This window comes from Stegostoma tigrinum, chromosome 1, assembly GCF_030684315.1.
Source record: "Stegostoma tigrinum isolate sSteTig4 chromosome 1, sSteTig4.hap1, whole genome shotgun sequence".
NCBI lineage: Eukaryota > Metazoa > Chordata > Chondrichthyes > Orectolobiformes > Stegostomatidae > Stegostoma > Stegostoma tigrinum.
Window position 1 is genome coordinate 4,871,974 of NC_081354.1, and position 25,422 is coordinate 4,897,395.

At 42.9% G+C, this 25,422-nt stretch overlaps 2 protein-coding genes across 7 annotated transcripts in view; one reads left to right on the top strand and one right to left on the bottom strand.

Annotated features, from left to right (window-relative positions):
* The window catches only part of rap1gds1 (RAP1, GTP-GDP dissociation stimulator 1), a 91,556-nt gene extending 91,370 nt beyond the window's left edge, over nt 1-186 (bottom strand). For 5 of the 6 annotated variants that reach the window (XM_059649110.1, XM_059649059.1, XM_059649076.1 and 2 more), the window contains exon 1: nt 104-186. In XM_059649110.1, coding sequence (XP_059505093.1) covers nt 104-107 — 4 coding nt within the window. In that variant the 5' untranslated portion in view covers nt 108-186. The remainder of the gene's footprint in view (nt 1-103) is intronic. The other variant, XM_059649038.1, reaches the window with a different exon arrangement.
* A 15-nt stretch (nt 187-201) lies between these two features.
* The window catches only part of stpg2 (sperm-tail PG-rich repeat containing 2), a 168,906-nt gene continuing 143,685 nt past the window's right edge, over nt 202-25,422 (top strand). Inside the window, exons 1-4 of the mRNA XM_059650982.1 lie at nt 202-884; nt 1,021-1,077; nt 2,646-2,746; nt 23,299-23,528. Of these exons, the coding sequence (XP_059506965.1) occupies nt 23,405-23,528 (124 nt within the window). The 5' untranslated portion in view covers nt 202-884; nt 1,021-1,077; nt 2,646-2,746; nt 23,299-23,404. The remainder of the gene's footprint in view (nt 885-1,020; nt 1,078-2,645; nt 2,747-23,298; nt 23,529-25,422) is intronic.

The following is a 25,422-nucleotide window of genomic DNA, read 5'->3' on the forward strand; positions in this document are numbered from 1 at the left end:
GCGGAGGGTGGAGCTGACTTTACACATGCGCAGCTCCCCCTGCTAGCGCGGGCGGAGGAAGAGGGCGCGCGCGCGCGCGCACGCACGCAGGCGCGACACTCACCCATAGCGTCGGCGATCCCTCAAACGCTTATTGTAGTCGTCTCTCGCCGACCGCCCCCTCCCCCCCCCCTCTCTCTCTCTCTCTCGCTATCTCTCTCTCTCTCAGCGGGAAGGCCACCGAGTTCCGGGGCCGGTTAGATAACCGAGCGGCGGCAGCTGCTGCTCGGGGGCGGGAAGCACAAGCACGATCGGGGCCTTCGAACCAGCTCCACCGGGCCAGATGGCGAGACACCGGGAAGGGTCTGTCACATTAAACTCCGGCCGGGTTCCCTTTTTTTCCGTTTTGAGTTCGCCGTCGCCGTGTTATTCGGGAGAAGTGCGTGCCTGTGTGCGGATAAGGAAGGTGTGGCACCGTGCCTTCTCTGTCTTTCGCCCTGGATGCTCCAGCTCCCGCCGCCCCAACCGTCTTGTCTTTCTCTCCCTTCGCTCCTGAGCCGCTGCCGAGGCTGCGCGCGAGCTCACAGGCCCCGCCCCCAGACCACTGCCTATTGGCCGAACCTCTACCGGCGTTCTGACCTCTGCCCCGGGTGCGCCTTCCGATTGGACGTCCCTGGCGTTCATCACCGCCCCTCGTCTCGAACGTCCGCCCACCCATTGGACGACACCCAGACTCTCGTCCCGCCTTCCTGCCTCTCCCTGATTGGTCTAAACGTGACGTCTTGTGATTGGTTATCCGAGGTGCTAATCATGGACCGGGTCCATCGGTAACACTTCAGCGCGAGGCTATTCGGCCCCTCTGCTTCTTATGCATGGTTCTATTATCAAGAAAAATCATGGTTGATGTATGTATTAATCTGCTTTTATTGTTTAAATCTTTAGGGTCATAGAGTTTTTACAGCTTGGTTAAAAAGTCCTTCAGACCATCATGTTGGCCTGGTCATCCGTCATTAACCTAAATATTCTAATCCCATTTTACAGCTTTTGACACTGGTGATGACACCCATCCCTCTTGGGAGATGAAGGACTGTGTTCAAGGTACTTCTGTATTGTATTTTGAACAGTATGGCATCAAGTCTAAAGAGCTGGAAGGATCATTGCAAGAAGGAACTTTGTGAAGAGTACTGACCTTTTTGTTAATTTTAAGAAGGTTTGATGTCACTTTCTCATAGTTGCTTGTGAAGAACATCAAGGAGCAGTGTCCGTCCATGCCATGACCTGGATCAATGGGCTGAGGAGTGGCAGATGGAGTTTAATTTAGATAAATGTGAGGTGTCGCCTTTTGGTAAGGCAAACTAGGGCAGCACTTATACAGTCAATAGTGGGGTTCTGGGGAGTGCTACCAAACAGAGACCCTGGGAGAGCAAATTGCTGCAGTTGCTGGAATCTCTACTGAAAGCAACAAATGCTTGAGATCACAGCAGGTCAGACAGAGTCCATTACGAGAGAGAGCAAAATAATGTTTCAAGTCTGATGAAGGGTCATCTAGGCCCAAAAAGTTAGCTTTCTTTCTGTCTATGGATGTTGTCTGACCCACTGTGATCACCAGCATTTGTCGTTTTCAGTCAGAGACACTGGGGCGCAGGCTCATAGTTCTTTGAAGATGGAGTTGTAGTTAGACAGGTTAGTGAAGATGGCATTTGGTACATTCACCTTTATTGGTCAGTGTGTTAAGCATAGAAATTGGGATGACATATTGTTGCAGTACAGGACATTGGTTAGGCCACATCTGTATACTGTTTTCAATTCTGATCTCCCACTATAGGAAGGATATTGTTAAACATGAAAGGGTTCAGAAAAGATTTACAAGTATATTGTGGGGATTGGAGAGTTTGAGCTATAGGGAGAGGCTGAATAGGCTGGGGCTATTTTCCCTGGAGCATAGGAGGCTGAGGGATGATGTTATAGAAGTTTATAAAATCTTGAGGGGCATGGATAGGGTGAATAGCCGGGTAGGGTAGTCAAAAACTATAGGGCATAGCTTTGAGGTGAGGGGGAAAGATATAAAAGGGATCTAAGGGGCAACTTTTTCACGCAGAGGGTGGTGCATATATGGAATGAGCTGCCAGAGGAAGTGTTGGAGGCTGGTACAATTACAGCTTTTAAAAGGCAGCTGGATGGGTGCATGAATAAGAAGGGTTCAGAGGGATATAGGCCAAATGCTGGTAAATGGGACTAGTTTAATTTAGGATATCTGGTCGCATGGACAAGTTGGACTGAAGGGTCTGTTTCCATGCTGTACAGCTTCATGACTCTATGACATTATGAGTTCCATGCCTCAACTTTCTCCAATTCTGCATCCAGATTGAGGCTACATTACCATCTCCATATTCATTGTTAATGAGCCTGAAGATCCATCATCTTTTAACTTCAAGGACAACTGTCATTGAGCCTTGTCTGTTGTGGTTGTAAAGTCCAAATTGTGAGAGGCAATCACTTCTACTGTTGGTGCAAATGAACAGCCTAGTTCAAGGAAAATACAATACAGGTATATGTTGTAAATGCCAATGGTTCTGATTGGCTTTTGTACCCCTCTCAAGTGGTCCCCCCTTCTTCATTTCAGCTCATCAGTATAACATTTGTTTCTTTCTCTATCTCTTCTGAAGCTTCATTATTGAATTCCTGCAATTAGTTTTTGGCTCCTACCATGGCATTGAAAAGGCTCCTATCAAAGTCGCAATTGATATCCTGTTTGATTGCATAAAAGGTAAATTATCTCACCTTATTTGTCTCTACCCTTTTGCGACATTGGTATTGTTGATCACCATTCTCCACTCAGGTCTTCCAACCGTTTGGGGTCACGTGAGCCTTGTTCCATTTTTATCTATCCGTTTGTAGCTAGAATAATTACCTGCGATGGCTTCACAAGCATTCTCACGTGGTTACCTCTGATGCCATTCATTTTCTTGGTCCTGTCCTATTCCTTATTCAATGTTGCCTTTCAGAGATATCATCAGAAAATACAGCATCAGTTTATACATGTAAACTGGTGGCCCCCAGTGCTATCTCACAACAGCCCTTTTGATTCCCCTGTTGCCTCTAATTGTTGTCTCTTATCACTTTTGTGATATCTGGTACTCAATAAGCAGAAATTTCTTCCAATTAAATATTGGGAAATTTGATTCTCACTGCAAACTCTGTTCCTTAGGCACACACTGTATTCCTATCCCTGATGACCTTCTGTGGCTGGAGCTTGCTTTCATATTTGATCCCTCAGTGAGCTTCTGATTGCATCCCTAAGCATTGTCCCTAAGAGAACCGTTTCCACCTTTATTTAATCACACAACCTTCCACTGCCTCCAAACATGCTGGCCTGTGCTTCATTCTCCATTAACTTGTTCCTTGCTAAGTTTTAATTTTAAAATTGTCATTTACCAAGGAAGAAGGTATTGCCTAGGTCCTGGTGAAAGCAGAAGTTGTTCAGATATTTTAAGACACTAATACAATCAATAAGGAGAAGCTAATGAATAGGCTATCTGTAAATTGATAAGGCATTATGACCAGATGACATAGGTCCAGGAAGACTGATGGAAGTAATCATTGAAATTATGGAGATACTGTCTGTAATTTTGTAGTATTTGTTAAACTTGGGTGTTGTGCCAGAGGACCAGAGAATTATTAAATATTAAAATAATATTAAACCTTTGGTGATAAGTCCAGAAACTACAGGTCAATCAGTTTAATTTCAAATCAATTTATAGTCACTTTGAAAAGTATGGGCTAATTTAAGAAAGCCAATACAGATTTGTAAACAGCAAATTGTGTTTAAATTACTTGCTGAAGTTTTTTGAAGAGGTTACAAGGAAGATTGATGAGACTAATGTTGTTAATGTGGTGGACACAGACTTCAAAAGACATGAACTTTTCCCCAGACCTCTCAGTATCTTTACTTATATCTATTTCTTATAATGTACTGCATTAACGACGCTTTTAGTTACAATCTATTGGTTATTAGCTGCTGTAATATCTCCTTATTTAACTCAGTGTCAAGTTTTTTCTTGCGCTTTTGCATGTTACATATGACATTAAAAGTTGCTATGGAAAATGTCATTCATGTTAGCCATGAAACACCCATCTGCTGCTACTATATGTTACTTCCACTGGATATCAGATAAACACCATGACAAACCAAAGGGAATAAGAGAGGTGATATTGAAGAAGAACTGGGTAATGCAAGCACACATGTCAAGTCTGGTGTTGCCACTAACTCCAATTGCTGCACTTCCTTCAAAAATATTTATTCTGTAGAGATACTGCTGCAACTCAAAAGAAATTGGCAAGACTACCTTTGGAGCCTCAAATTATCATATGGATTTTTCTGCCTGTTCACACTGCTCAGCAAAGCAGTTTTAACAGAAGAAAGGCCCTTATCCACTGATTTGAAGCAATAAATGATACTTCTGCACGGCTGCACGTTGAATCTTCTATACGCATACTTGTGCTAGTGTACTAACTACATTTTATAATTCATTTATAGACTCTTTATGATGAGTGACGTTAGCACTGAGGAAAACCATACATCTGTGTTTTGTTTTGCCAAGTGTTTGAGTCTGGAATGCACTACATCAGTGTGGTGGAGGCAGACTCATGCTCAAGAGGGCAATGGATGATTTTTTTCCATTTAAACAACATATGGGGTTACAAGGAAAAGCCAAGGGATTGGCATTAAATTAAAATACTCAGGGATCTGGGCATTCATAAGGGCTGTGTGGCCTCTTTGCGCACTAACAATTTTGTGATTTTAAGCAGTTCTGAAAGTTGTTCTGAATGTAATGTCTAGACTCTCCAAAAGTTTTATCTTGCTGTATTCAAAGCAATCACCATGTACAATGAGACAGCAAAGAATATGAGCTCTTCCTTGTTGCTAAACACCACATAAAGGTGGTTGACCAAAGAACCGATGACGACACAGGGAAAACATTTTAATGCAGTGAGTAGTTAGGATCAGAATGACACTGTCTGAGGGTTTGCTGGAAGCAGATTCAGTTGTAGTGTTCAAAAGGGAATTGCGTGATCACCTGAAGAAAACTATTTACAGGGCTAAGGAAGAGTGGGAACTGCTGCATGGGTCTTGAAGAGAGCTGGCATGGACGTAATGGGCCAACAGCTTCCTACTGTGCGGCAAACATTCACTGATTCTATCCAAGTAAAAGTTTATGTAACATTTTTATCACTGTAATGGGAAAACATTTCTGCTGCTCCGATTCAATTGCTTGGTGAAGATTCTCAAGAATAAAGGGGGCTCAATAACTATAATTTTTAAAGAGAAATTTGGAACATTAGTTTAAATTGAACAAGGACATTATAATTGTGATCCATCATATGTGGTGAAATGGAAGATGATAATCAAACTGATGTATGTTAATGAGTCTGTCAAACAAAGGCTAACATTCTGCTTCTGCTGAAGCCTGGATCCCATCAATCTTTTAACTGTACTCGAGTTTGAAAATGACATTCAGAACTCCTTGGTTGTGAAGGAGGTTCGTCGATCCCTTCGCTGCACAATGTTCTGCTCATGCCTTGCCAAGAAACTGCATAATATCTTTATTCCTTTATGCAGTTTGTGCGTCCCAGTCTGCATTCTTCTTTAGTAATAAAATGTAAATGTCCAGCAGGAATTATGTAGAATTACAATATACAAACAGGCAATTTGGTGATAGGTCAATGCCAATACTGATATTCCATTCAAGCCTGCTCCTGCAGTGTTTCATCCTCCACCATCGGCAAATCCTTTTATTCCTGTCTCCCTCATGAGTTTATTCAGCTTTCCTGTTAAATTCTTTGTGGATTTAAAGTGGCACTTCAGTTAAAAGGCATGATACCCCCATGCATCTATCTTTCTCAGAAGCCACAAACAGCTTATGTTCTGGGTTTTATTTATGAACTTTGAGTGCTTTGCTCATTATTATTTTATCTGTGAGCTTTTATAAAATTCTTTCATGAGATGTGGGTGTTCCTTTTATTGCTCAGAGGGCAGTTAAGAGACAACCGCATTGCTGTGGGTCTGGAGTCACATGTGGGCCAACAGGTAAGAGCAGCAGTTTCCTTCCCTAAAGGGCATTAGTGAACCAGATGGGTTTTTCTTGACAATCAATCATTACACACTTTGTTCCAGATTAAGAGAATTCAAATTCCACCATCTGCCATGGCAGAATTTGAACACAGGTTCCAACAACAGTTCCTGGATCCCTGGATAAATAGTTTACAGATAAGTGATTTACTAATACACTTTGCTAATGGACCTGTCCTTTTAGATGGCATTGGTGTATTCCATCAGCAGTGGTAATGTGCATAACCCTTTTGCCTCCAAGTCATAAGGTAGTTGGTTGAAGTCCCATTTCGGTGACTTCAGTGTAAAATTCTGGCCTGACACTCCAGCACTAAAGGGAGTGTCACACTTTTGAATATTCCGTCTCTCAGATAAGATGTTAAGCTGAGGTTCTCACAAGTGGACCCCCAACCACTATTACAAATAAGAACAGGGGAGTTCGCCTTTGGTATAAAAATAAAAAAGTGCTGAAGAAACCCAGCAGGCACGGCAGCATCTGTGAAGGGAGAAGCAGAGTTAACATTTTGAATCGGGTTCAGATGTTTTCACAACAAAGAGTTTCGAAATTTAAACTGGACACAAGTTGTTAACTGTTTGTCTTTCCACAGATGCTGCTAGACCCACTGAGTCTCCAGCATTCTCTGTTTTTATTTCAGATTTCTAGCATCTGCAGCATTTTATGTTTATTTGAGAATTCACCCTGGTGTTCCAGCCAAATTTCATTCTCAATCAGAATTTTTCACATTGCAGTTGACATGAATTTTCTAAATTGCGACAAAAGGCCTAAAAAATAATTGGCTGTAAAGCACTTTGGAACACATTGTGGTCATAAAATTTTCTATTCAAATACAATTCTCTGATTTAATGACTTAGTACATTTCATTATCCTGCGCTATATTTATATATTTATTCTTGTTGCCAACACATTTTTGGCACAAAGTTTATGACATGTTTGTTTCCTGAATTGTTATTCTATTATTGTTTGTCTGAAGTCTTTGTATGGTGTTTAGTTGATTGCTTTCCTGTATTGTTAAATATAACGTTTTTAAACAATGTTAAATATAATGTTTTTAAACAATCCACTTCTTTCTGTCTGCTTTCCCTAAGAATACTCTGAATCTTTATGGGAATGCTGTTCCTTGGGCATCTTCACTTTCTGCATTATGGTCATTCTGTAAGCTATAGAGAGCTTAAAGAAAGGTGCATCATTGGATCTTCCCCCTCAGGAAGAGGTTAAAGTTCACATGTTACTATTCTGAAGAGGTGCTAGGTGAATCTTCCGAAGCCCTAGCTAAATTTATCTCTCAACCAACATTTTAAAAAAATTTCTGAAGAAGGGTCACTAGACCTGAAACGTTCACTCTGCTGTCTCTCCACAGATGCTGCCAGACCTACTGAGTTTTCCCTGCAATTTCTGTTTTTGTGTCATTTAAACAGATTATTCAACCATTATTCCATTGCTCTGTATGTGGGAGCTTACTCTGTACAAATTGACTGCCATGCTTCTTTTGTTACAACGGAGACCACTGTTCAAAATTTCTTGATTGGTTTCTATAGTTCTTTGGAATGAGCTGAGGTCATCCAAGCTTCTATGTTCCTTTATTGCGTTTACCAAACTACTGACTTTCCTGTGTAAGGAATTCCTGCTCAATGCAATAGAATTTTATTAGTCAGGGCCTGATTACTACCAGGATTTTATGGGACTAAGCATTGATCGGGATGTTAAAATTACATAATGTTCTTGGAAAAAAAAGTATATGTTTTCATTTTGCGGTTGGTATACTGCTAAGAAATATATATATAAACTACATTTTAGGGGACTGTAATTATCCACAAATTTCCAGCTCAGATTAAGGAGCATACACTTAAAAGAATTTGCCTAGATGTTGTTGCAACAATAACTACTATGGTGTTCAAAGGGTGTCTCCAAATAAGATGGCCCATGTTGCATCCTGAGGTGAACATCGAAAACCTTCCTTCAAGGTCTAAACGGAAAGTTGGATAAATACATAGAAGGAAAAACAAGCAGGGTTATGGGATAAAAAGCAGGGAGGGGGGAGTTAATCAGACACCTAGATACCATAACTGAGAAGAGTAATCTTTATTGAGCAACTATGAATGATCCCCATGCTCTGCCCCGGGGTGGTGGGCTTTGGGGGGGGGGGGGGGCGGGGGCGGGGGTTGGATGAAATTTGTGAAAGAGGACGGAAGAACAGGCTTGAATCTGATCTTTATGGCAATTGAACGCACCAGCATGGGTTTATGAGATGGGGGCCTTGCCTAACATATTAGCTGGAAATGTTCTATGCAACTACAGACTTTGTTGACAGCAGGAATTCTGTGGATTTTTTAGATTTTGGTACAGCACTTGATCCTATGGCAAACCTTCGGGTCCTGATAACTGGCCAAAGCAGAGAAAGTAATCTGTGAATGGAAATGTGATAATCACCTTCAGTAGTGTAATCCGGGTCACTGCTGGGGCCATTTCTGTTTAACAGTAAAGTCTAAAATAAAGCTGAGTTAGCTAAATAGTTTTGACTTAAACTGGAAGAGGGACTCAAACATTTGGGGGAAAAAACCCAAACAAATCCAAATGAACGTTAACACAGTGTGGAGCTGGAGAAACACAGCAGGGCAGGCAGAATCAGAGGAGCAGGAAAGCTGATGTTTTGAGGTGGCACCTTTTTCCTGAAATGTCAGCTTTCCTGCTCCTCTGATACTGCCTGGCCTGCAGTGTTCCTCCAGCTTCACACTGTGTTATCTCTGACTCCAGCATCAGCAGTTCCTACTATCTCCTAATTAATATGGGTGTTTTTGGAACAGCAACTTCCAAAATGTCTCACATATCTAAAACAAGGTAACACAATTTTCAGAAAAAGGAGTTGGTATTCTTGAGGCAAAATATCTTCACTTTGATTATTTGGAATTCTCAGAGAGTAGTGGCTATTTAGTTTTGAGTGTATTTAAAATAGAAATGGATAGAAGTTTGGGTATGAAAGGAGTCAAACGATATGGTGATTGTCCAGAAAAGTGGAGTTGCAACAGTCATCGCAGTCATAATCATGTTGAATGGCGCAGCAGGCTCAGGGGGTCTGTGTCCTGCTCCTATGGCAAACTTATTACTTCTGTTCTCATGTTTCTCTGGCTTCCTTAGGCTGTCTTTTCCAAGGATGAATAGAGAGACAAAGATCAGCCTCGCTCTCAACTCAGCTTGAAAAGTAATTCGTGCTCTAAGTTACTATAAAGAACTAGTGCTATGAAGGAGCCTCCCAGAGCAACTATGTTTTCATTCAGTTAATTTCTCATCTGGGTTCATTGAATGGAAACCATTTTGCGTTTTGGGTGCAGGTGGCTCGGCGTATGAACAGTGACTTACAATCATCACTATGGCAATGGTATATAATAATTATTCATGGTGATTAATTAGATATCATTATTATACCTGTACATAGTTTCTGATTATCATACATAGTAATTCCAATGATTCTTGCACAGTTTAAAAAGTTCATTCGTCCAGCTTCCACTTTGTACTATAACTGGCCTCTCTAAATCTCATTTACACACTAGGGAATATTAATTGTTTATCTGATTTATCTTAGTAAAATTGTTTCGAGCAGCCCACTATGGATGTGCCAGCAGAGATTGATCATATCATAACGTTGAATCCTTATTCTAATGAACTCTAAACTCGCTGAAGAATTGTTTGCAAGTCAGAGGAATCATGTTGCATTAATGTAGGTGGATGTATAGTTTAAGTTCCAGTACGGAGCGTCGCATCAAAGTGAGCGTTATATGAATGCATTATTTATTTCAGATTGACATTTAGTTGTAGTACTCTCATCCCCAGCGATTTCATTTGTATTTAGTCATGTGGAATGTATTATTGTTAAAAGTCTGCATCTCAGCCAAGACTTAGAAACTGAAATTTTAAAAATATCAAAATTAAAGGAATTTTTGGAATGGAGAACAGAACAAAGGCGAACTTTAAATAGAACAAAGAAGTGCAGTATTGGAGATCTGAGGCAAACAAAAACAGAAATTACTGAAGAATCTCAGCAGATCTGACAACATTTACGAGAGGGCTATGAAGAAGGCTCACTAAACTCAAAATATTAACTGTTCTGTCTCCACAGATGCTGCCAGACTTGCTGAGTTTTTCCAGTAATTTCTATTTATGTTTGTTTTGAAGGCTAAATTAGCTGGTTTAACATTCAAATTAATGCAGCCAGAACTTCGGGTGTGACTTTACTGCTTGAAGTGATGATTTCAATCCACAAGTAATTACATCCTAACATAGCATGTACTAACTGGGATAACAGAGTGTGGAGCTGGATGAACACAGCAGGCCAGGCAGCAACTAACTGGGCTGTTTCACAACCTTGATATGGTGGGTGCAGGAGATTTGTCTCTTCCCTAACTGTGCCTATTAGTGATAGTGTGGGTTTTCAAAGGACTTGTTCAGTCACCTAGTGATGGAGTTGCCAACAGCTCTTCACGTTACACTGCATGGTAGTTAGGAATTTGTCAAAGCAGCGAAACTAGCTGTGGGAAACAGTGCCACCTGCTGGTCTGATATTGTTCACCTGCCTCTTCCACCCATCTGTGTTAGTTTTTCTCTGTGCTTATGGAGCATGGTGGTATTGTTTTTGCAGGAACTTTATTCCAACACATGATCATCCCCAGTGAGAAACCTCCTATTTGTTTATTTTCCCTTTCTAGTGTAGCTCTGCCCATTCACAGCAGCTGTCACTCATGTTGGCGTAAACAAGTGACAGATACCCTAATAGATTTTTAAAAATTCTCTGAAAGATCAACACCATTTCTTTAAAAAGGATTTTCAACCTGTACATCTCTTAATAACGCTAGAAATGAAACCCCTTTAACATTCACACCGTCCATCACACTGGCAGTGGTGTGCACCATTTATAATGTACATTGCAGCAACTCTCCAATAATCCCATTTCGGCCCCTTTCAAACCCATAACTTCCACAACCAAGAAGGAGAAGGGCAGAGATGCACATGGAATGCCACCACCTGAACTTTCACCTCCAAGCCAAGCACCACTCTGCTTTAGATATTTAGCTCTGACTTAACTTTGATGGGTCAAAATCCTGGAACTCCCTCTCTGACAGGTCTGTGGGCACCTCTATACCCCAAAGATTGTGGTAGTTCAAAAAGGCAGATCACCACTACCTTCTCCAAGATAATCAGAAATGGGCGACAAATGCTGGCCCAGCCAGCGAAGTACATGTCCCATGCACGAGTGAGTGAGTGAACAAAAAAAAAATTCTCCCAATGTTCTCAGCACTAAAGATTTCAAACAAATTTTCTCTTCTTGAGAATGCCTGGCAGTCTTCTAGGATTAGACTGACTTGAAATTGAAGATTAATCTCCTGAAACCTTTTACAAGCAACCCTGGAGAAAAGTCATGGATGCTAACTTCTTTTAGCAATTATTTTCACAAATACTTTTAGATATCAGTGAGAAAAATATTGCAGATTATGAGAAGAATACTTTTTACAGTTAAGAAATCAAGCAGGTGATATTTGCTTTCCAGTTGGCACAAGACTGTGGTGGGAATTGGTAAGAATGGATTTGTTGACTTAAACATTGGTGGGAGATGACCATGGCTCCAGAGGAGGCTATGAGCCACAGTACCATAAAATACAACTAATCAGAGTTGGCAACTCTATGTAGAAGAGACTTCCTGTAAGGCTGTGCAGCAGTGAGCAGCATCCTCACCTCTGAATCAGAAACTCCAGTTTCAAGTCCCACTCCAGGACTTGATGGCTAAAGAGGTTACATTTGTCAAATGGCCAAACAAATTGAGGATCGGCTTGTGCATCCTTCCAACAAGCACTAGGTAGGATATGAATCAGGAGTAGACTGTTACTCCTTGAGGCTACTTCACCATTCAGTAAAATCATGGCTGATCTGACTGTGTCCCCCTCTTCACATTCCCACACCACCACCCCTCCATCCTTCAACTCCTTCATTCAAGAATCTATTTACCTCTGCTTTAAAAGTAATCAATAACCCCTACTATATTGCTCTCTGGAGTTCCAGAGACACTTGAGTCCATGAAAGAAAACATTTCTCACTGAAATACATCCACAGAGACCATTATCATATCACCAAGTCACCCCTTCTGTGCATATAGCAGGGCATTGACACTGATCCAGCTCCCTCAGAGTCAGCAGAGCCTGTGACACTCCTGTTTATATCTGCCAGCCAGGGGTCCCTGATTGGACCAGATTAACAGCCCCAATCAGGGAACTTATTTTGTATGAGGTCCATCTGGCTGACCTCATTACAATCACGACACTCTCTCAGTTATAAATGGGAGGACCCTTAATTTGTAAGTTGTGTTTAAAATTCTGTTCTTACAGAGATTATTGGTCATTCAGGTGAATTCAGTCTGTATGAATGGGTTCAGACCGCAACATGCATGGAAAAGTACAAGAGAGCTCATAATTTTCCACTCCATTTGTAATTGACTAGATCCAGAATTGGGCATAGGGGTGTGCTCTTCCTTTTATTTGATCTGCTTAGACATTTAATAGCTTCAGGGAGAACTATTGGAATGTCTGTGCCTTCAATTTTTGCTGTGAGTTTGTACGGGCAAGAAAGAGGTCATTTAGCCCAACCATTTAAAAGAGAACACCAAGAACTCCCAGTCCCCTGGGTCTTAGCCCAGAACCCTGTACTCAACCGTACTTTTCAATTGTTTATCCACTTTCTTTTGAAAGTTCTCAATGAGCCTGCTCGCACCACCCTTTACAGCAGCATGGTGGCTCTGTGGTTAGCAGTACTGTTACACAGCACTAGGGATCTATGTTTGACTCCAGCCACGGGTGATTGTCTGCTGGAGTGTGTACATTCTACCCATTTCTGTGTGGGTTTCCTCTGGATGCTCCGGTTTCCTCTCATGGTCCAAAGATGTACCGGTTCGCGTGGTCGGAGATAATGGGAACTGCAGATGCCGGAGAATCTGAGATGACAAAGTGTGGAGCTGGATGAACACAGCAGGCCCAGCAGCATCTCAGGAGCACAAAAGCTGACGTTTCGGGCCTGGACCCTTCTTCAGAAAAAGGCTTTTTCTAATGAAGGGTCTAGGCCCAAAAACATCAGCTTTTGTGCTCCTAAGATGCAGCTTAGCCTGCTGTGTTCATCCAGCTCCACACTTTGTTCTACTGGTTAGGGTGGATTGGCCATGTTAAATTGCCCATTGTGTCCAGGGATGTGCAGGCTAGGTGGGTTAGCCATGAGAAATGTAGGGTTACGGGGATAGAGTAAGGCGCTGGATCTGGGTGGGATGCTCTTCAGAGGTGCGGTTCAGACTCGATGGGTTGAATGGCATCTTTCCAAACTGTAGGGATTCCATGATTTTTTTCAGGCAGAACATTCCCAATCACAACTCTAACATCAAAAAAAGAAGTTCCCGTTATCTCCTCACTGCTTCTTTTACCAATGAGAGTAAATCTGTTCTCCTGTCATTGCTCACAATTTCCTCTCATTTATTCTACAGGTTGCATTATTGGAAATGTTTTTATGGTTTAATTTCTTCACAATGCGAACAATGAAATAAAATGGAGACAGGTACATGAGGGAGAAATTAATGGTTAAAAGTAGAAAGGGACCCATAAACAGTGGAGTAGATCTAGTATTACTGTGCTGTACAATGCAAATGCATTACTTGATGAGGCTGCATTTATTCCCCATTTTCAGTTGGATTGTGAAACATTGTATTAGGTTTGGAGCTTGAGAATTTTGACCCAGTGACAATGAAGAAATTGAACTATCTCGGCAATGGAATGTTGGCCTTAATTTCAAAGGGAATGGAATATAAAAACAGGGAGGTCTTGCTAAAACTATACAAGGCATTAGTCAGAATAGCTAGAATATTGTGAATAGTTTTGTGCCCCTTACCTAAGGAAAAATATACTGGCCTTGGAGGCAGTCCAGAGAAGGTTCACTGGGCCAGTCCCAGTACTGTCTTTTGAGAAGAGATTGAGTCCTTTGGGTGTGTATTCACTGGAGTTTAGAAGTATGAGAAATGACCTTAATTGAAATATATTCTTTGGGGAACTGGCAATGCAAAGAAATTGTTTCCCCTTGTGTGAGTGTCTAGGACCAGAATAATTTCAGAATAAGGGCATTACCTATTCAAGATAGAGGTGAGGAAGAATTTCTTCTCTTAGAGGGTAATGAGTCTGTGTAATTCTTCACCACAAAGGGCTGCTGGGGTTGGGTCATTAAATATATTAAGGCTGGTATAGGCAGATTTTTAATCAGTAAGGGAAATTAGGGCTTTGGTGAAAAAGCAGGAAAGCGGAGTTGAAGATTATCAGGGTAACGAAGTGTGGAGCTGGATGAACACAGCAGGCCAAGCAGCATCTCAGGAGCACAAAAGCTGATGTTTCGGGCCTAGACCCTTCATGGGTCTAGGCCCGAAACGCCAGCTTTTGTGCTCCTGAGATGCTGCTTGGCCTGCTGTGTTCATCCAGCTCCACTCTTTGTTATCTTGGATTCTACAGCATCTGCAGTTCCCATTATCATTGAAGGTTATCAGATTGGCTGTGATCTCATTGAATGGTAGAGCAGATTCAATGGGCTGAATGGTCTTATTTCTGCTCCTCTGTCTTATGATCTTATGCCAGGACTTACTATAGCTGAAAGGGGAATTTGGTGATGTTTAAAATTTAATTCATTAAACAATAGGTATATTTCCATCTTCAAAGTTTCTTACAAACCTGAAATAGGATCTACCAGGAGAGGGTGGTTCTCCTCACAGTATTCTCGGCTGTGCAGTGAAAGAGAAAATTAACTCTGATCAATGCACCTCACGCAAGAATACATTGCTGAATGGTATTTATTGAAACATTGGTTTCCAGGACTACAGCCAATTTAGATTACATGAAAATATATCCTCGGGAACCAGTTGTTTCAAATAAACAGAATGTATAGTGAGCAGATGGTGCTGTGAAACCAGCTCTCTTAAATTAATAATTAAATTATAATTAAGAATTATAAAAAAAGTAGTATTTATGCTGAAGAGGAGTTTGGGGTGCAGGTGATCAGATATTGGGGTTGGAGCCCGCAGAGAAAGCCATATGAAAGGGAGACAGGGGGATTTATTGATAGTAAACCAGTGACAAATATAATGGCCTGTTTCTATGTCCCATGCTCCCTGTTGGCATCGAGAATTCTTTACCCTAATTTGGACTGCAGAGAAAAAGATGTTTTTTGCTTGGCTGATGTAACAGTTCTCTTAAATCATTAATAATAGGGAAAATGTATTCCCTAAACTGCTGATTATGACAGTGGCTCCAAAAAAAAGGCAGGATGAAATGCAGATTCCTGCATGGTTCAAATTGCAAAATCAATGGGCTTAGTTATGGCCAATTGGAGTGGCTATTGATTTTGTAGGGTCTAATATAATGTCTAAAGTTATGAATGAGCAATGGTGAAGGTCCGCCTCTGTGGGCCCTATAAAATTTAAATTGTGCCTGTCTAAATTAGTGGATAATAACATCCTTTGCTGTCCTGATTGAGGATTTTGTTGCAAGTGAGGAAACAACAGCATCAAAATAACAGTGATAATGGGAACTGCAGATGCTGGAGAATCCAAGATAATAAAATGTGAGGCTGGATGAACACAGCAGACCAAGCAGCATCTCAGGAACACAAAAGCTGACGTTTCGGGCCTAGACCCTTCATCAGGGAGAGGGATGGGGTGAGGGTTCTGGAATAAATAGGGAGAGGGGGGAGGCGGACCGAAGATGGAGAGAAAAGAAGATAGGTGGAGAGGAGAGTATAGGTGGGGAGGTAGGGAGGGGATAGGTCAGTCCAGGGAAGACGGACAGGTCAAAGAGGTGGGATGAGGTTAGTAGGTAGAAGATGGAGGTGCGGCTTGGGGTGGGAGGAAGGGATGGGTGAGAGGAAGAACAGGTTAGGGAAGCAGAGACAGGTTGGACTGATTTTGGGATGCAGTGGGTGGAGGGGAAGAGCTGGGCTGGTTGTGTGGTGCATTGGGGGGAGGGGACGAACTGGGCTGGTTTTGGGATGCGGTGGAGGAAGGGGAGATTTTGAAGCTGGTGAAGTCCACATTGATACCATTGGGCTGCAGGGTTCCCAAGCGGAATATGAGTTGCTGTTCCTGCAACCTTTGGGTGGCATCATTGTGGCACTGCAGGAGGCCCATGATGGACATGTCATCTAAAGAATGGGAGGGGGAGTGGAAATGGTTTGCGACTGGGAGGTGCAGTTGTTTATTGCGAACCGAGCGGAGGTGTTCTGCAAAGCGGTCCCCAAGCCTCCGCTTGGTTTCCCCCATGTAGAGGAAGCCACACTGGGTACAATGGATGCAGTATACCACATTGGCAGATGTGCAGGTGAACCTCTGCTTAATATGGAAAGTCATCTTGGGGCCTGGGATAGGGGTGAGGGAGGAGGTGTGGGGGCAAGTGTAGCACTGCATCCCAAAACCAGTCCAACCTGTCTCTGCCTCCCTAACTTGTTCTTCCTCTCACCCATCCCTTCCTCCCACCCAAAGCTGCACTTCCATCTCCTACCTACTAACCTCATCCCACCTCCTTGACCTGTCCGTCTTCCCTGGACTGACCTATCCCCTCCCTACCTCCCCACCTATACTCTCTCCACCTATCTTCTGTTCTCTCCATCTTCGGTCCGCCTCCCCCCTCTCCCTATTTATTCCAGTTCCCTCACCCCATCCCCCTCTCTGATGAAGGGTCTAGGCCCGAAACGTCAGCTTTTGTGCTCCTGAGATGCTGCTGGGCCTGCTGTGTTCATTCAGCCTCATATTTTATCATCAAAATAACAGACCACTTTGCAAACTCTGGGTCTAGCTATAAATAAGAAATATAAATACCAACAGGGCAGATGCTCTTCAGTTGTCTGTTGATGGATTACAACTAGGCACTTGGTTTAGTTTTAATATAAATCTAGATCTGATGAAATTATAGTTTAGTAATTATTACAGTATCACCATTATTTGGTGAATATTTGAATTTGATATGTGTAAACAGCAGTTGTCCAGTGGAGAACACCTTTATAATTGAAATGATTTTCTGAAATATCTTGCAATAGACAGTATTTAATAAGGCAGTTCACAATTAACTTCTAAAGGGCATTTATGATGGATAATGAATTCTTGCCTTGCCAGTGACTAATAAACTAATAAAAATTTCACAATATTTGAGCTATTTGCATAAAATAAAACTAAGAGTCTGGACTGTGAGCGATTTCAGGCCAAGATTAGAACTCCTGAACAGATATGAAAGGACTAATATGAATAACGAACCAAAAAATCAGGACATGAACTGAGAACTCGCTGAATGTTACAGATTATTGAAGAAAGTCACAAACCGCAAGAAAACAATTATGCATAATTAAAGAGAACCAGAACTACATCTTTACCATTAATTTCATGGCCATTACATAGTTGGTTTGTATTTGGCTGACGATTGGCAAGGGATATATGCGTCGTGTAAATGCGAGACAATGATGGTCCTGGAAAGGAGAGTCTATGTATCTTTCGATGAAGTAAAATGGCATGATCATCTGTGAATCCCTAACCACCAGCATATAGAGGCTCCCTATTGACCAGAACTATACTGGACCAACCACGTCGATACTACAGTCATAAGAATAATTTATAGGCTGTTATTCAGCAGCAAGTGTCTCACTGCCCCCAAAGACTTTCCAGCACCTATGAGGCACCAGTCTGGATTGTGATGGAATAATATCTGAGATGAGCTCAGCTGCAATAACATCTTTAGAGGTTTGCCACCATGCAAGATAAATTTCGATCAGCAATGTCCACATTCCATTTGTAAATAAAAGAAATGCTGTCTAAGACATGTCTTTATTAGTAATCCCACAGTCCCTGTATATAGTGAATTGTGCAACATAAATAAAAAAGTATTGAACGAACATCTCATTATTTTCATTTTCAAACTTGAATAAAGGGATATGGATGTGAATTATCAAATCTTTTCCTTCTGTATGTTAGAAGCAATGAAACAATGGCCAATACCAAGTACATATATCCAGGCCAAAGCTTCCGGGAAACAGGTTTGCAGTGTGATAGTTTCCCCTGTGAGTTTCCTTTGCGTGCAGTGTTCAACAATGTCCTCTGAATTGAGGTGGGGAACTTTGCAGACACCTGATGGTGAAGATACTTTAACCTTGTACCTCTGTTGAAGGTGGTGGCACCTACCATAACATAAACGGTGGCTCAGTGGTTAGCGCTGCAGCCTCACAGCGCCAAGGACCCAAGGTTCAATTCCACTGTCTGTGTGGAGTTTGCATGTTCTCCCTGTGTCTGCGTGGGTTTCCTCCGGGCGCTCTGGTTTCCTCCCACAGTCCAAAAATGTGCAGGTTAAGGTGGATTGGCCGTGCTCAATTGCCCATGGTCTTCAGGGATATGTGGGTTAGACTGGGGAAATGCAGGGATAGGGGGATGAGTTGGGTGGGATGCTCTTCGGAGGGGCAATGTGGGGTTGGGCTGAATGGCCTGTTTCCACACTGTAGGGATTGAATGAAAATTTACATGAAATTAATGCCCTGTTTTGTTTTTGACCAGTCTGGCAATGTAAACAATTTGTTTTTCCCCTTTTCTCTCTTTCATCTTTGGCCACACTGCCCAAGTCCCAACTAATTTCATCTCAAAAGTCACCAAAGTTGTCATTAAAATCAACCTCACAGTGAGTGTGCTAATTTACCAAATTTCAGGACCAAAGGGCCTCCATCATGTTTAGATATTGTTTTTGGTCCTCTACACAGGGTGAGCACACAAAGGTTGGTTCATCAGTTTGCTGAACACCTCTGCACAGTCTGCAAGTATGATCCTGACCTTCCTCTCACTTGCCACATCAATATGCCATTCTGTTCTCACACTCGCATTTCTGTTCTAGGCCAGCTGGAGTGTTTCAGTGGACAAACAGCCAACTCATTTTCTGTTTTGGCACTTTACAGCCTCCAGGATTTGATACTGAATTCTACAACGTTGGAGCATCAACTCTGTCCTCCATTTTGATCCAGTTCACTCACCCTAGATCATATTATACTGTTTTGGTAGGAAAGTCATTATTAAACTGGAAAGGGTGCAAAAATGATTTACAAGGATGTTACTGAGACTGGAGGGTTTGCGCTATAAGGAAAAGCTGGGACATTTTTTTCCTGGAGCATAGGAGGCTGAGACGGTGACCTTATAGAGGTTTATAAAATCATAAGACGCATAGATAATGTGGTTAGCCAAGGTCTTTTCCCTCAGGGGAGGGGTGTCCAAAACTAGGCGGTGTAGGTTTAAGGTGACAGGGGAATGAGAGGCAATTTTTTCATGCAGAGGGCAGTGCATATATGGAACAAGCTGCCTGAGAAATTGGTGAAGATGAATACAATTACAATATTTAAAAGACATTTGGACAGGTGCACAGATGGGAAGGGTTGAGAGGGACATGGGCCAAATGTAGGCAAATAGTTCAGTTTAGGAAACCAGGTAGGCATGAACAAGTTGGGCCGAAGGGTCTGTTTCCATGCTGTATGACTCTATATCTCTATTTTGCTTTGAGCTGACCTTTATTCTGCTATTAACACTTAATCTAGATCAATGCTTTATCTGCTGTCTAAATCCATTACCACTTCCTCTGCCTTTTGTCCTGTAACATTTTCAATCTCAAATCTTGGTCACCCTTTAACCTTGCCCCCACCTTCTGATGTGTTCCACTTGTTCCTTCCTCCATTCTTGACTCCTTATTCCCAGTTTTCTTCAGTTATGAAGAAGAGTCATGCTGGACTCTAAATGTTATCTGTTTCCCCCTTCTCTGTTTCTTCAGTTCCCTACATTTACAGTTTCTCAGATTTTGGATTTAATGTGATTTTCATGTCAGTGTTAGAAATGCAGATCCTTTTAAGGATCATTAGAACAGCTCCAAAGTTGGATGTGAGAGATGATGCTCAATGGACTTTGTACTTAAGTGCTGGTTTCTCAAGGGCTGTTGTGATGGTGGTAGTGTCCCTACCTCTGGGTCTAAAGATCTGGGTTCAAGTTCCACATATCATGGATGTAGGTCGTAATATGTCCAAGCCTGCCTGAACAAACAAAATGAGCTAGGTTATTTGCTAGTGGTAATTGGTTTCTGGACAGCGTAAATGTCCAATAGGGAAAGATGGAAACTGCTGTTTGTACTAAATTGTGGGTATACAATAAAATCTCTGAACATCTTTTGCTACCCAGTTCGACTTATGGATATTGATCGATTAAACATTTCACAATCCTAGTACATCTTTACAACCTTCAAGGTAAATCAAATCATGAATTCAGAGGAAGTTTCCTCAATAAAGAAATGTTATCCACTCAGCTTCTGCACGAGATGAATAATGCTGACACATCTAAAGAGAAGCTATATATGTGTCTCAAAAGGAGAAGCGTAGAAAGATATACTGAGTTAGTGAGAAGAAAATTGATGGAGGAAGCTCCTATGGAGCGTAAAGCAGTTGGGCTGAATGGCCTTTCTGTGATGTACATTCCATATAATTCAATGATTCAATGACATCACAGAGCAACCAGAATTGCTCTTAGGCGACAAGAAAAATAATCATTTAAATTCCTCTTTGTAAGTGACTCCAGACAGTGAGATTTCTAGATACAGTGCTTAACATCTAAATATCTTTGCCTTGAAACGGTGTAACAGGTAATAAATTTAGGACCTAAGTTTTTAATGAAGCTGAAATAAAAGATAGTTAAAATGTCATAGAATAGAGTGGGAATGGGATTATAGAAGGTGCCCGATTGCCTCTGGTTGCCTCTTGATTCTGATACAGAAACTTGTGTCTAATGCCAAATATTTAAGTGCTTTCATAGGCCAATATATTGAGTATAGGAGTTGTGATGTCATGTTGGAGCTGTACAATACATTGGTGAGGGCGCTTTTGGAATACTGTGTACATTTCTTCTACAGGAAGGATGTTGTGAAACTAGAAAGGGTACAGAGAAAATTTACAAGATTGTTTCTGGAATTGGAGGATTTGAGCTACAGGGAGAGGTTGGATAGGGCTGGGATTCTTTTCCTGCAGTTTCAGAGGCTGAGGAGTGACCTTTTAGAGATTTATAAAATCATGAGGGGCATGGAAAGGGTGAATGGCTAAGCTCTTTTTCAAAGGGTAGGGAGTCCAAAACTAGAGGACATAGGTTTAAGGTGAGGGGAGCAAGATTTAAAATGGATCCAAGGAACAACTTTTTCACACAGAAAGTGGTGAGCGTATGGAATGAGCTGCCGAGGATGTAGTTTAGGCTGGTACAATTACAACATTTAACTTGCATTTGGATAGGTACATAAATAGGAAAGATTTAAAGAGAGAGATATGGGGCAAATGGAACTAAAGCAGTTAGGATATCTGGTCAGCTTGGACGAATTGGGCCAAAGGGTGTGTTTCTTCACTGTATGATTCTATAAGACCTAGGCTGATGCTTCACTGTAGATCTGAAGGAGTGCTGCAACTGTGCTTAGATACCATCTTTCCAATGGGGCAATTAAACCCAGGGTCTGCCACCCTTTGGGGCAACTTAAAGGTACCCCGCAGCACTCATTCCTTCCCTGCCAATGAGGGCAGAAAACCTGTTCATTTGTTTCAGTGCTGTTTGTTGGATTATGCTGTGCACCCACTCTTGCCAGGCTTCCTCTGTGACCACAGTAAATATTTTTCAGAAAGTCATCGATTGGATCCAAATCCGTGTGGCATCAGTGCACCCAATAGTATTTTTGAGAACAAAATTCCAGGATTCTGACCTTGTGACAATAAAGAAACATTGATCTTTATCGTTGTATCTCTGCTGTGGCCGGGTCAATATCCTGGAACTCCCATCCCAATGCCACTGTGGGAAAACCTGCACTACTCTGTGTGCAGCAGTTCAAGAAGACGGCTCACCACCACCTTCTCAAGGGGCAATTAGGGATGGGTGCACCCTGTGAAAGAATAAAAAGTAATTGCATTCATTAAACTAGCAGGACGCTGAAAGCAGAGGGCACAACTCCACAAACATGGGCGTGAGGAGATTTGTTTTTTCTGAGAGAGTCTTTTCAGTATGGTAGTGGAGGTTGAATTTTAAAACCATTCAAAGCTGAGTTAGATTTTTGATAGACAAGGGAGTTCTGGGTGGTGGGAGTAGGGGGAGCAGGCAGGAAAGTGGAGATCAGAGGACAGTCTGAATGGCGAGTAGTCTCGAGGAGCTTTAGGGCTTACTCCCGCTCCTAAATATTATGTTCCTATGGTTCTTCCTGTGGATTCTCATTCCAGTGTTTCTGTGGAATCTTTAAACTTTTTTTAAAACCGAGGTATAGCGACAAGCTCAGTTCAAGGGCTGGACAGCATTTGATACAGGAAGGTGGTGGGGGAATGTAACATTTTAAATTTCTCTTCGTGACTCTGACAATGACCTGGGATGTAACCTTTAAAAGAGCGGGCGGTTTACTAATGTCAGAAGGGATTTCATTGACAGCCGAGAGTTTACAGGGTGGACTCTGCAGCAAGCAGTTCAGGAGCAGAGAGCTGGGAGAAGGCGAGGGGAAACCACGTGGAGACGCGGCGGTTTCCATGGCAGCAGCTACACAGTGAAATGGATACACAATCTCATAATGAGAAACAGCCGAGGGGGGTAGGTTGATAACAACAACTGAGAGACACAGACACACACGCACAGTGATAGAGACACTTTCACATAGATGCTCACAGTTACAGAGAAACACTTAGATACACTGGGATGTAGTTACAAAGAGACACACTGAACACACACTTCGTCACAGACAGGAAAAAGACACACACTAGATACACAGAGTCACACGCACTTCGAGATGCAGTGAAATTAACTGCATATTAAGACACATTTAGATACACAGAAACGGACACATTTAGTGTACATAGGCACAGTGATACTTCGGTACAGTGAGAGATTAATTGAAGTACACACATTGACATACATAAAGTCAAGGTAAGTGGAGATGGAAACAATCCGTTAAAAAGAACCTTATTCGTACAACTTCTCACCAACTGGTAAACCCCAGGAGCAAGGCAGAAAGAAAATATCATGCAGAAAAATACCTTCTGGTCGGAACTGCCTGTCGATGCCTCCGATCACTTTTTGAATGAAGCAAGTTTTAAGACTGGTTATTGTTCTCTCTCCCAGCAGCGGCTTACAGAAAGATTGACGCGTGTTGACCTGAGGGGATCTATAGTGTCCCCCTCTCTCCGGGACATCCCATCCTCAGCCCCCGGATTCCCCAGGCCCTGGAAAAATGTATGACCGAGCTCCAAGGGAGACCATCTTCGCCACGGCTCTGGGCAGCACAGGACCCAACGTGGGCCCAGCTTCCTACAATGCGTGCGGTCACAAGTACTACTGCATCTGTAAGGAAGGAGGTGAGCACTCGAACCGTACCGACGCAGTTTACTGTGGTCTGCTTGTTCCTCTCTTCACCGTCATCTGGCAACAGGAAAAGTGAAAGCGACAAATGCTGGAGATCACAGCAGGTCATGGAGAAAAAAAAGTGCTGACTGACCCAATGTGACCTCCAGCATTTGTTATTTTCAGTACAGATTGCAGCATTTGCAGTAAATTGCTCCTAAACTGGAAAAAATGTATATCAGTGATTATGGGAACTGCAGATGCTGCAGAATCCAAGATAACAAAGTGTGAAGCTGGATGAACACAGCAGGCCAAGCAGCATCTCAGGAGCACAAAAGCTGACATTCGGGCCTAGACCCTTCGGGGGATGGGGAGAGGGAAATGGAATAAATAGGGAGAGGGGGAGGCAGACTGAAGATGGAGAGAAAAGAAGATAGGTAGAGAGGAGAGTATAGCTGGGGAGTTAGGGAGGGGATTGTTCAGTCCAGGGAAGAAGTACAGGTCAAGGAGGTGGGATGAGGTGGTAGGTAGGAAATGAAGGTGCAGCTTGAGGTGGGAGGAAGGGATGGGTGAGAGGAAGAACAGGCTAGGGAAGTGGAGACGAGCTGGGCTGGTTTAGGGATGCGGTTGGGGAAGGGGAGATTTTGAAACTGGTGAAGCCCACATTGATACCATTGGGCTGCAGGGTTCCCCAGTGGAATATGAGTTGCTGTTCCTGCAACCTTCGGGTGGCATCATTGTGGCACTGCAAGAGGCCCATGATGGACATGTCCTCTAGAGAATGGGAGGGGGAGTGGAAATGGTTTGCGACTGGGAGGTGCAGTTGTTTGTTGCGAACTGAGCGGAGGTGTTCTGCAAAGTGGTCCCCAAGCCTCTGCTTGGTTTCCCCAATGTAGAGGAAGCCACACCGGGTACAATGGATACAATATACCACATTGGCAGATGTGCAGGTGAACCTCTGCTTAATGTGGAAAGTCATCTTGGGGCCTGGGATAGGGGTGAGGGAGGAGGTGTGGGGGCAAGTGTAGCATTTCTTGCGGTTGCAGGGGAAGGTGCCGGGTGTGGTGAGGTTGGAGGGCAGTGTGGAGTGAACAAGGGAGTGATGGAGAGAGTGGTCTCTCCGGAAGGCAGACAAGGGTGGGGATGGAAAAATGTCTTGGGTGGTGGGGTCGGATTGTAGATGGCGGAAGTGTTGGAGGATGATGCGTTGTATCCGGAGGTTGGTGGGGTGGTATGTGAGAATGAGGAGGATCCTCTTTGGGCGGTTGTGGCGGGGTCGGGGTGTGAGGGATGTGTTGCGGGAAATGCGGGAGACACGGTCAAGGGCGTTCTCGACTACTGTGGGGGGAAAGTTGCGGTCCTTGAAGAACGTGGACATCTGGGATGTGCGGGTGTATTGTTGTGTTTGTAAAAGGCTCTGCTCAAACATGGGACTTGGGGGGTGTTGGTAAATCTCCCACTTTAGGTGTGCCCACATCATAGACTAATGACTATATTCCGAGGGTGGTGCTGACCAGACTTGGCATTCCCTGTTGAAATAGTAGTCATAGAATATAACCGCATAGAAACAGGTCCTTCACCATGTCAGAGATAGTAGGAACTGCAAATGCTGGAGAATCTGAGATAACAAGGTGTAGAGCTGGATGAACACAGCAGGCCAAGCAGCATCAGAGGAGCAGGGAGGCTGATGTTTTGTGCCTAGCGGCCCAATGGTATCAATGCGGACTTCACACGCTTCAAAATCTCCCCTCCCCCTACAGCATCCCAAAACCAGCCCAGCTCGTCCCCAACTCCTACCTATCCCCTCCTCCCACCTCAAGCCCCATCCCCATCTCCTCAACCTGTCTGTCCTCCCCAGACTGACCTATCCCCTCCCTACCAACGCACCTACACACACCTTTACTGGCT